At 41.2% G+C, this 12,441-nt stretch overlaps 1 protein-coding gene across 1 annotated transcript in view; it reads right to left on the bottom strand.

The window, feature by feature from the left end:
• Antxr2 (ANTXR cell adhesion molecule 2) overlaps positions 1-11,383 on the bottom strand; it is a 122,845-nt gene extending 111,462 nt beyond the window's left edge. The window contains exons 1-3 of the mRNA XM_051198071.1: positions 10,823-11,383; positions 10,079-10,150; positions 8,020-8,091 (exon numbers count right to left, since the gene is read on the bottom strand). Coding sequence (XP_051054028.1) covers positions 8,020-8,091; positions 10,079-10,150; positions 10,823-10,974 — 296 coding nt within the window. The 5' untranslated portion in view covers positions 10,975-11,383. The remainder of the gene's footprint in view (positions 1-8,019; positions 8,092-10,078; positions 10,151-10,822) is intronic.
• Positions 11,384-12,441: the final 1,058 nt, after the last annotated feature.

The following is a 12,441-nucleotide window of genomic DNA, read 5'->3' as shown; positions in this document are numbered from 1 at the left end:
ACAGAATTACTTGGTGAAGGAATTTCAATACAAAAGGAGAAGGGAGGACAAATAACACCAAGATTGCTTCCCCTAGAAGAATTGCATAATCTTATATTCATCTAAAATTATATACAATATGTGAATGTATGTGCATATGTGTATACATAATCTGAAAGAAAGTTAAGTCACTTGGGCTGACAATACTCCTTGTAAGAACCATAGACTAACAGAAGCCCTAGTAACAGGCACCATAAACCTCCTTTTGTGATTCCCAAAAGGATATAGACTATTGATGCAGCCCTTGGTTACCTTTCAGGGGTTGAACATGAACAGCGGTTGATGAAGACCACAAACATTTGGGACACGGGAGCTGGAAATGGTCTGAAAGCTTCTTTTCTGAAATCTAACTTTCATGTTTCTAGAAAAGACTATGCAAGCTGCCTCAGGAGTGAAGAAACTCAACAGTTCCAACCAGCTGCAATAGCTGCAAACCACATAATTTCCAGCAGGACAAGAAATAATGGTGCAATAAGTGGTCCTCACATGCAGGATGCATCCAATAGCTGTCTAAATGGACTTGGGTCCATTCAACATGAGGGAAATCATGCCTGGTACTGGAAATCTTGCCATCTTCCAGGAACCAGTGAGGAAATTGACCTTAAAAAGAAACTACTGCCACCACTTTGCTAGATCAGCATAGTAACTAAGTACATTCTAAACGCATCTGTATGCCCACAGGTAAGTATAGCTCTCAGCCCTCATCCAAGGAGCTGTTGGGGAATGTTGAGAAAAAAAGGGTGGAAAGATTATTAGAGTGACAATACTAAGAAATGTGCTGTGAAACTGTCTCTCCTAGAAAGGTCTGCATAAACAAGACTGGAACTGTAGCAATCTCAATGGACACGTGAACGTGGGAGCAGGAAATTTTTGTGTAGACCAGTCCGATTCTTAAAAACACCCCTTATGGATCTTGGGTGTACTTGCCTACAGCAGCATTCCCAAGGACTTTCATCTCCCACTCTAGTCACCTTTTCCTTGTGGGTTTTCTAATACTGCATTTAAAACTACTCAAAAAAAAAAATTAGTAGTTTAAAGATGTGATCACTTCTCACCATGCTCACATGTGACCATCGAGGAAGCTGGAGTGACTAGATAGGTTGAGATGGATGACCTCAGTCACGGGGTTGGCAAGGTGGAACTAGCGTTAATGCTGGTACTGGCCCTGAACTAAGCTTGGCCTATGCCTGGGTAGGCTGGACTTCAATCCAGCACACTAGTCTTGGGGTCATCACAGTTTTATACAGTGCATGGCTTCCAAGATCATGATGGGAGAAGCTCCCATGCCTTTCTGAGTCCTGAGCCTGGAACTGGAGCTGACCATACGGGTACTTCATACTCAGGTCTGCCTCACACTGTGGTTAGCCAGTACCAGGCCCTGTACAGATTTTAAAGAACGTGAACATGTGGGCATGCTACAATCTATTGTCTTAGGACATGGTAGGCTCTCACTATAATTTATATAAAATCTTGCCTATTGCTTACTTAAAATGTCATTCTACGGCCTACATTCCTGGTACAGAATCTAGACCAATAAATCCAAGAAGTGTCCTGGACCTGAAAATATAAGCTCAGCAAGTCCCCTGTTACTCTGATTTAATCAAAGCTTTCTCCAATTTGGCTGTGTTTTCTAGTACTCTGGCCTTGAAGCTCATCCCGGCTGCATTTTTTTGTATTATCACTTCATTTCCCTTCATTTCCTCACTCACTTCCCTACTGAGCTGCTGCAAATGGCTGGTGCATTTTAACTCCTCTGTGTGTTCAGATTTGTTCCCCAGGCCTGAATAAAAGTACACTTAATTCTCTAAGACAAGTTCATAAGCAAAGTAACTTTTAGTACATCCATCATCAGAAGCTGGTAGCTGTCATGACCAGACCCACCCAGAGAACAAGTACATGGCCAAAGCCGAGTTTTCTAAACAGATTTCCTTAGTAGACCTTTAAAAAGGAAAAACAAAAGAAGAAAAGAAAGAAAAAAAGAACCAAGCCAAGTATGGTCACTTCATCTCTCCAGTTTACTGATTTTTAAGAACAGAGTAATGCAGAAGATGATGTGTTTTCAAACACATTGATTCATTTGAAAATTACACAAGAGAAACACAGGCAACATGAGTCAGCACAGCACACTGAAGAGTTCCTGCTTGGTGTCACGCCAGGGTAAGTCTGCCTGCTGGCCTGAGTCTCTGTAAGCGGGACCACAGGATGAAATTGAGATAACTTTCAACTACAGTTCCACCTTAGCCCTCTTCCTCACCAATCATTAAAGCATAAGGGAAAAGAAAGCAATGAAAATATGCATTTTTCAAGATACATAATTACAGACAGGTGATAGGAACAAAGAAAGAATAGCAAAGAGTCACAAACATTTCGGTTCACCCAGTGTATGCTAAATCCGTAACTGGTCCTTCACAGGCACAGAGCTCAGTCACCTCATCATTGCACTGTGGTGGGAACAGTCAGATCTGTCTATGTAACTATGGACTTGGACTCAAGAAGTTAGGTTAGACCCTAATGTCATCTAGATCCTATGGAGCTCCTATGTCTACTTGGCCCAAGGTCCAATCTTCCAACCAAATGTGTTCTTCATATCAGTGCTGCTTATCAATCCCTCAAATCCATTATGATCCCAGGTGTGTGACCCTTGGCTACGGAAGTCAGTGAGCTTTCTTTAATTCCGCATTTTAAAACCTTCTCTGGGACTGGAGAGATGGCTCAGTGGTTAAGAACACCAGCTGCTCTTCCCGAGGTCCAAGATTCAATAGCCAGCACCCACACAGCAACTCACAACTGTCTGTAACTTTAGTTCCAGGGAATCTGACATGCATGTCATGTATGTAAGCAAAACACCATTGCACATAAAATAAATTTAATTTTGTTTTTATTTTTCAAGATAGGATTTCTCTGTAGTTTTGGAGCCTATCCTGGAACTCACTCAGTAGACCAGGCTGGCCTCGAACTCACAGAGATCTGCCTGCCTCTGTCTCCTTAGTACTGGCATTAAAAGCTTTCTACAGACATATTCTGTTGAATACATGAAGGTCAAAATGATGATGATTCTCCCCATATCCAGTCTCCTGCCCACAACAATACCATTAACAGTTTATCATTTATCTTCCAGGCTTCTAGTCCGTGGGTTTTTGAACACATACATTAAAAAATTCTGTTTTATTTCTCTTTTTACAAAAAAAAATTCATGTTAAGTGTTCTGCAACTTTATTTTTCATATACTATGTCTTATATGTATTTTATATAAGTATTTTTATTTACTCAATTGCATAGGATTCCATCCTATGCATCTATGAGAACTATTAAAATATCATCAATTGATAACAAATAATTATTTGTCAGATTTCATCTGTCTTCACTGGGCCAGTGCAAAAAGTAGAATTTTATATTTGAGACTTTACTTTTAGAGATACTAACAAGTTTTTTTCCGGAAAAACAAAAAGATATACTTAATGATGAGTTATCAACTGTGTGTCAAGAACAACTTCCCCACAAGTAAATATTTAATTCTTTTTTTTTTTTTTAAGGAATTAGGAGAAACTCCTTGAAACAATAGAAATGAGTCCATTGTATAAAGTTAATTAAATGACCTCTACTAGTTCACACGGGAACTATTTTTCCTAAGTCATCTTGTGCTCAAAATCTAAAGACCAGTTGGGGTAGACAAGATTTTCCTAATGAGGCAAATATAGATACTGAAAAGGAAGGTGGGGATATTTACATTTGCTGTGTAGGAACAGGAATTGGGAATGTAGCAGATACAAGTGAGTATTTACATTACATTGGCAAGATTTATATTGCTGACACAACTAAGGTACACTTTATTACAGTGGCTCTGATCCACTAACTGAGGCTCTGGCATCAGAAGAACTCTGTCAGTAAACAAGGATTTGTTGAGCTTCTACCATGTAGAGGTTCTGTTCCAGGGCTGGGTATATGAGCCAAAAAGATGAACCAGGGCCCTGTATTTCCATATACTCTAGGTTCAGGAAGATAAAAATTAATCAATTAGTTAATTAATTATTTTAAAAATAATAGCTTGGCAGTGGTTTTGGAGATACTGAGGAAGGGGAAGGATACATTAGACTGGGAGAGAAGGCAAAGCTTCTCTCAAGTTATATGAGAGATGAGCTTTTATTTGGTTGGTTGGTTGGTTGGTTGGTTGGTTGGTTGGTTGGTTGGTTGGTTTGCAGTTTTGCTTACTCATCCACTTATTCATTTGGTTTTTGTTTTGTTTGTTTGTCTGTTTTGCTTTGTTTTTTGATGTTAGGCTCAAACTCAGGATCATACTCATGAACAATCTACCACTGAGCTACATCCCAGCCCAGGAAAGGAAGATAACAAGACCTCAGAGAAGACCTGGGTTAGAGAAGGAAGAAAGGGCCTAATGTGCAAACAATCTTGGCTCATTCATGAGATGGGAAGAGGACTGTGGTGTTCAAAGGGATGACTGGGGAGGGGATTGGTTGAGAGAACACTGGGAGACTGTTTTAGGCATGAGAATGACATAAGCTATCCAAACATTAAAGAATCATACACTGCTTGGCACTTACTCCTGGGAGTCCTTAGACCAGATAGATGAACCATCTCAAAGTACAGGTAGTACAATACCTTAGAGTTACTCAATAACTTAGAGTTAATGGAGGCTGTGCAGAGAGAGTACTTTAAAGACTACCTAGCACATACTACTTGTTCAGCAAATGTTTTTATTTAAATCATTATTACAGAATGAAATAATGATGGGAAGAATTGGGTAAAATCACTATTCCCAGTTATGTGACATAGTAACTAGTAATACCCTCAAAATTCATTCTGATTCCATATTCTGAGAGGCTACATATTTACATACTGAATATTGTCCCTCCCCTGACCCTCTAATATAGTTTTTGGTTATTTATGTATATAATCATGCCCTGACACACACTCTATCTCTTTCCCACATATATATTACATTACTATCTAAGTGAACTCCAAATCCCACATATAAAGCAGAATGGCAGGTAGGTAGGTAAGTGGGTAAGTGGCCTAGCAGGTGCATGGGAAACTAAAGTCATGGGAACAAAGTAATGCATTTAATGCAATAAAAATTAAGCAATGAGTATATAAAAATATATAACTGAAAATTGTCTGCTATGATTATGATTTGGGAAATTTCCATGACACTGGACATCATACTAAAATCAAACCAAAGACACAGCCATGATGTCAGTATTCACTGCCTTCCCATCTTGCTTTATCTGTTTAGCAACCACTGAGAAATATGAAAAGTACTGAAAACTATCAGTAATACAACCAAAATTGTGAAACTCTGTGTAATTTTATTTTTGCTTAACTATAGTCTTTCAAATCATGTGCTTAGATCTGTTTGTGTGCACGTACGCGCACACACACACACACACACACACACACACACACTTAGGAAAGTTTATAAATAGTGAGTGCTCCAATTTCTAGGTTTCAATAATAAGATCCACATGACTCTTGGAAACAGTTGCCCAATGATCTTCTATCTCAACAAGCAACCTGTTTCTCTAAATTTAAATTTGTGGAGTGAACCTATATCCAAAGACAGAGAATCACAGAAAGTTGATAGCAATTCAATTAACAGAACTAGTAAATTGGCAACTTATAAGAAAGTAACCCCTTTATTGGAGATTATTCTATGACATTTAAGGTTTCCTTCTGCCTGTTGTCTTATTTGGATCTTCACAATAACTCAAAGAAAGCATGGCAGATTGTATATCTGTGTTCTAGAGACAGAAAAACTGACACTGAGTAACGCAGATCTGTGCCACTTTGTATGTACACATGTATGTAGAAGCCAGAGGAAATGGGTGTAATGCCTCTGAAGCAATTCTCTGTTTTTCTTTCTGTTTTTGTTGAGACAGGATCTGTTGTTGGTGAGAAGCTTGCTGATCAGGCTAGACTTGCCTTGCTGTCCAGCAAGCCCAGAGAATGCACTGTCTCTTCCTTCATACTGCTGGTACTGAAGTGTGCACCCACCATAGCCAGCATTTTTTACACAATAGCTAGAGATTGAACTAGGGTCCCTAAGCTTGCATGCATGCATTTTACTGATGGAGCCATCTCCCCGGCTCCAAAGCTCTTATCTCATGAATATAACATGTGGGATCCTTTCTTATATTTGCTACCTTCAGTTCTTAAAACCATCTTATAAAGTAGGAATTACTTTTGTCCTCATTACCACCATCAAGTAGGTAAGAATAAAATGAGTCACACGGAGTTTAGTACTAAGCAACTTATCTTTGTTCACTCAACTAGTAAACTGGAGGGGCAGGATTTGAACTCAAGTAGACTAGTACAGCAACTCTGAACTGTGTCATTTTGTTGGCTCTTGACAGTCCCTTCTACCTATTTCAGTACCTCCTGCATTGGATTTAATCACTGACAAACAAAATATCTTGACCTTAGATAAAAGATTTAAATCCTCTCCACACATGTCTAAACATTATCAAGCTGGGCGACCAGTGACTGTGCTTCATCTTCAGAATGACAGGGGACTCATATGCAAAGTGCCTAGCAGAAACCCTGGCACAACGTATGTAGCTGTCAATTACTGAGTCTTCAACATGTCTGGCACTGTGCTAAGTGCTTTGCCATATACATATACATACATACATATCATAAATATTAAATCTAAGCTCTTCCTTAGCACACCATATCCAAACCTGACTCTTTGGAAATTAAACTGGTTAGTAGAAACATCTCCTTTTCATAAAACCAAAAGTCTTTATACCAATGGACTATAAGGAACTGCAATTGTTGACAATCATGTGTACATATTAACTTACAGGGATGAAGTACAAATGGAGACAGTGAAGTTCTGGGCTGGACTCACAACATGTTTACATGAAAACACCCACCCACACACACCCACACACCCACATCCACCTACACACACACACACACACACACACATGCATGCACACACACTCGTTACAATATATATAATGTTCCAAGCCAAGTCAATGAACTGTAAACAAGTTATCTCCTTGAGCCCTTTTAAATATTATGCTTTTTTATCTTTCAAAGCTGAAACCTTAAGAAATAAGTGTTAATACATATTAACTGAGCTTTACAAAAATAAAAACTATTTCATAATCATTTTTCAAAAATCTACACATCCTTCAAAGCTTGCTTTAAAACTATAAGCCAGAAAGATATGATTCCAAAATGATGTCATCTCATTCATCCATTCAACAATAATCCATAAACAAGGTGTTTACACACGTCATATTAGATGAAATGAGCAAAATTGAAGAATAATATCCCATTTCTGACTATAGAATTCATGGTCTAGTAAGCAATAATAAAGCGAGGAAAAGCAGCCATAATTTAGATATATGAGTGACTAATTCCAAAGTGCCATGTTAAGATCAAACAGCATAGAAATGGCCACAAGAAAGACTATGACATTGGATAGGGAAGCACTGAGGGGTAGCAGTGTGTGTGCGTGTGCATGTGTGTGTGTGTATGTGTGTGTGTGTGTGTGTGTGTGTGTGTGTGTGTGTTTATAAAGTTAAATAAATTAAGCATCACTGAACTTCAGAGAGACCTAGAAATCTGGAATATCCACTCCACTGAACCTAATAAATTACCCAAATATACCCATCTCTCCTCCTTCTAATTCCTCTTGGACTCACATACTGCATCTCACTAAGAAAAATGTGCAGCTGCTCACAGTAAGAGAGGGAGAAAGGTGGGAAATAGTGAATACACAACGAAGACAGGGACATGAGCTCTATTTTGCAAGCAAAATAAATAATATTGATTTTCAGATGATCTACTGTATATTATTCAGAGTGCCTCCCCCTTCTATTACTGCAGGGAACTGAATTGTCTGTGCATTCATTTGGTCCCACTAAGAGGCCTGAATCATCGCATGGCAATATCAATCATGCCTTTATGATTCATCTCTACTAAAAGCCTGCATTGAAATGGTAATGCACTAACCTGTCTCCAGTTAATGGCAAAATAATGGTTGCTTGAGAAGAAAACACAATGAAGGACAATCTCATTTCAGGGCTGCAAAACAAGGAAAGAGACAGTTAAAACATTTTGAAAAGAAATATTGGTACAGTACAGAGGCAGAGCCAGGGAGTCTCATTTAAAATAAGTCTCACTCAACAGTCTAGCTTCCCTTAAATGGGACTCTCTAAGTAAGTCCACTAACTCTGCTGGGTGGCCTTGCTAGCTATCTGAGCTGCATTTCTTTTTATGTATTCAGTGTTTCTCAGTTCTCAGAACACTTCTCCATGACCTCCTGGGGTTTACATCTAGAAAGAGAATAACTGGAAGGATTCTAGGGGGCTGCAAAATTCTTCCTTAGAAAAATGTTCCTTCCTTAGAAAAATGTTCCTTCCTTCGATCTTCTTCAGCTCTTTGCAGGAGGCCACGCCCTTCGGAGTAATTGATATGAATTACTTGGAGCTGAAGAGAAGCCAGTCTGAGTTAAGGGCCAGCCATGATACGAGCTCAAACAAAACTCACCCTCAAGCAAGAGTACTTACAGCATTAAGAAATCACTGTTTTATTTGGCATTTTCAACTTTCCAATTTATATCCTAGACTTCAGGCACTGAAGTCACACAACCATTCCTTTTTCTATAAAAGCGTATGCAAATATTGCTCAAGTCTGAAACTAAAGATATGAAACTAAGGTGCAAGATGAAGGTCATACTTTCAGCATTGTGCTTTTCAGTAGTCATCATTTATTCATTTCCTAAAAGGTCTAATTAGTACCTGAGTGACTAAAATTAAGCTAGAAAACTGTATATGCTATAGAATCCAACTTGCAAACCAGATTCAGTGAAAAGGGGCCTCATTTTCTTCAGATGTTACACTGAAATGGTCCAGTGCCTAATATTAACACTGTATGGCACTTCTGGAACATTCTAGGATCGAATTTAAAATCTATAAACAACTGCCTATTCTACTCCTTTGACAATTATATGTGTGTATGGGGGTGAGGGGTCTTGTTTATTTTTCTCTCCTAGACTGCTTTACCTCAGAACTTGTCCAGGAACCTCTCTTTGGCTCCTGAGGCAGGCGACTGATGATTGAACATGGACAGGCATACATTTTTATAGGAATAGCTTTACTGCTTGCCAATAACCGAAAGCAGGGATTGCCTAGGCCTCTACAGATTGTTTGAAGTTACTTGCAACATGACTTTCAAAATGTTTTGATCATCCAAGCCTGTTTTACAGAAAACATTTGGGCTAACAAGACTGAAGGAGGCAATATTTGATGACACAGCTCTTAGTGGTGTCCTTTCCATTATCCTGATAAACTTGCACTTGTTCTTGGCATTTTTTTTCTTCAAAAAAAAAAAAAAAAAAAGGAGGGGGAACCACAAAAACATAGTTTCCAAGGATTATTTTTAAATTGGGGATGCCACTAATTCCTAGTTACTTCTAAATAAGAGACTAAGCTGGATTTCCTAGCAGCCATGCTTTTTATAGGCGAGCAAAACAGTGTTTGCTACTAAAGCCTCCTGCATATATAGAACAGTCAAATTTTAAACCAGCCACACACCCACACATTGTGTAAATACAACTCATTTTTTTAAGCACACACACCACACATAAGTGCTTTTTCTGTTAGTAGGTTATTAACACATGTTCATTTAAAATTTTCCAACACTTTTTTCTCCTTAAATGTGGACATTTACAGTGCTAAGTGTGTGGAATTGAAAATATAGTATGGATACTATTATAATAAAATTTATTTTTTAATGTGATAAATTATGAGAAAGCATAACTCAAACTCAAAACAGATGAAAATTGGAAAAGGAAAAGACATTAAGAATTGTATTTGAAGATGTTTCCCCACTGCCTGGGCCAAGTTTCTGGGAGCCAGATGAAGCTAACCTTCAAGGGACAACCGAAAGACCCCACAGACCCTGTGGACAAGGGCCACCTCGAGACACTTAAAATTCAAAATTTTGGGAAATCTGGCCCTTTCGTCAGTTTCCCCTCCAATGCCAAGAAGAGTGAAGTGGAGAAACATACCTCACAAATCTTTCTGTAAGCTGGTGGACAAAATTATAAATTTCAATCCAGTTATTTGCCACACTCCCAGACCTGAAAAATGAAGATTAACTGATTAGAAAAACAAAGCATGGGGCTAAACTGCAAACATTTCTTCAGTTCTGTTCCATTAGGCGGGGGGCGGGGTTCTGGCCCCCTCTTCAAGTGAAGTTCATGTTGCCTTCCAAGCAGAAACTTTAGCGTCTGGACAGAATCGAGGAAGCAAGCAAGACCATACTTCTCTAGCGGCAGCTCGCTTGAGAATTGTTTAAAGTGAGACCCAGCTTTTCAAAATAAAAACACAAGCCCTCATTTCTCAGGAAATGCAAACCACATTGAGTATATTAAGGCCTTTTCTTGGCTCCCATGAAAGCACTGTGAGCACGACAAAATTGGCCAAACTTTAGGGAGCTTAAAGGGGGGTAGGGGGAGTATGATAAAGGGACCAAGGAGCCAAAAAAAAGTTCCTGGGGTGATATATATTGCAGGTGACTACACTCTCACTTCCCAGGAGACTCCAGGACTAAGTTAAGCAGTGGAGAGCCAAGTAGCCCCTAGATCCCACCACCCCTCTCCAGCCAAAGAGCTTGCTTTTTGAAAGGAAGCAGCAACAGGGTGCGCTAGGGAGAGTTCCCACTGCCCTTCGCCAGAACCCTAACACCTCTCAACTTCAGTCCCAGCTGACTCAGCGTTGCCCAGACGGGAAACTCTGACCCCTTCACTCACTTGTCCAAGACGAAGTACAGATCAAAGGCTTTTTTGCAAGAGGGCTGCTCCTGGGCGTGCAGCAACGACCCCGGACCGCCCACAGCCAACAGCCACAGGCCAGGGATCAGCCAGCTCCCAGGGCTGCGCACCCGGGACAGACCCGCTACCATCCTGCGGCCGGGCCCGCCAGCTCCCTCTGATTCACTGTGTGTTGGGCTTGGAGCTCGGTGGTCTGGGCTCCTGGCTCTGGCGAACAGAGACACGAAGAGACGGAGTCACCAGGGAATCACCCTGGGGTCAAAGGCTGAGAGGAGCTGGGACGACCGACCCAGCCTCAGCGCCACCCGACAGCTGCCACCGAGAATAACAGAGAGGGAGGTCTTGGGAGGACAAAGGGAGTCTCTGCAGCCGTCACAGCTGCCACCGGAACTCTGGACAAATCCCAGTGGGCGCGCGGTGCAGTCTTCCCCCTCCGGATTCTGGAGAGTTGCTGCAGACAATAAGGCCCGAGGCGACAGCTCGCTGGATAAGTTCCTCCCGGCCTCGGGTCGAGTCTCTAGCGCCTACCAGGAACCGGAGAGCTGACGTCTAGCTGCGGTGGTGAGCTGCAGGACCGACGCCGGGGACCCCAGGATCGCCGCGGGAACTCAGCCGAGTCCTCCCCTTCCGCCTCCTTTCCTCGGACCGCCCAACTCCTTGCAGCACTTTACAACTTTCCTGCTCTAGGCACGCACTTGGCGCCCAGGGGCGATCCTTTACAGCCCAGTATGCTGTGCGCCCTGGAGACCTCAGGACACCCCAGACCAGGGCGCGCAGACCGCTCTGCTCTCGTGAGGCGGTGCGAGCCCAAGGGCGGGGCTCCGGTAGGAAGGTCGCAGTGCCACAGGAGCACACTTGTGGGTTCCTGCTGAGCAGCGGGTGGCTAACGCCTGCCAGATTTCGGAAGAGAGAGAGAGAGAGAGAGTTCGAAAAAAACAAATGTCCTCTAGAAACTAAACATTCCCAACTCTCCAGCAAGGCTGGCCCGGGCGGGTTTCCCCAGCTGTGCTGGAACAACCCTGCATGTGGTTTAGAGACTCGAGACCAGCTGTCTCCTGGGAAGTGATGGCCTTATGCCTCATCTCTCTGCCCTTCACCCACCATACAGGGATGCCTCATCTCTCTGCCCTTCACCCATCATACACGGATGTAGTGACGCACGCTTTAGTGTTTCAGAAAGGGGACTTCCTCTTTTCTTTCTTAAAAGAAAAAAAAACTTATTTTTTTCATCTATTAATTCCTTGAGAATTCCATGCGGTATGTATCCAATGTGAGCTGTCCTTAGGCTCTTGGCACTGGGCTTTTATTTTGCAAGAAAAAACAAGGGGACAGTGATCACTAATATTGGGAAACTACACCTCAAAATATTTTTATCCCACTCTCACTGAGACCCAATTATCAAGAATTTCACATTGAAAATGATGAATAGTTGAGGAGAGAATACGGGCAATTTGTATAATGTTTACAATAATATGTACAATTTTATGTTTATGTATGGATCAAAGAAGAAATTTAATGAAATAATAATAAGACTTCATTTGAGGGTGAGCTCGTCTGCTCTTGCCAAAGTCCTACAGAAGCTGAAGTTTGTGTGAGAC

The sequence above is a fragment of the Phodopus roborovskii genome, unplaced genomic scaffold, assembly GCF_943737965.1.
Source record: "Phodopus roborovskii unplaced genomic scaffold, PHOROB, whole genome shotgun sequence".
Classification (NCBI taxonomy): domain Eukaryota; kingdom Metazoa; phylum Chordata; class Mammalia; order Rodentia; family Cricetidae; genus Phodopus; species Phodopus roborovskii.
The sequence above is the reverse complement of the archived record's forward strand: the minus strand, read 5'-3'. Positions and strand labels throughout refer to the sequence as shown.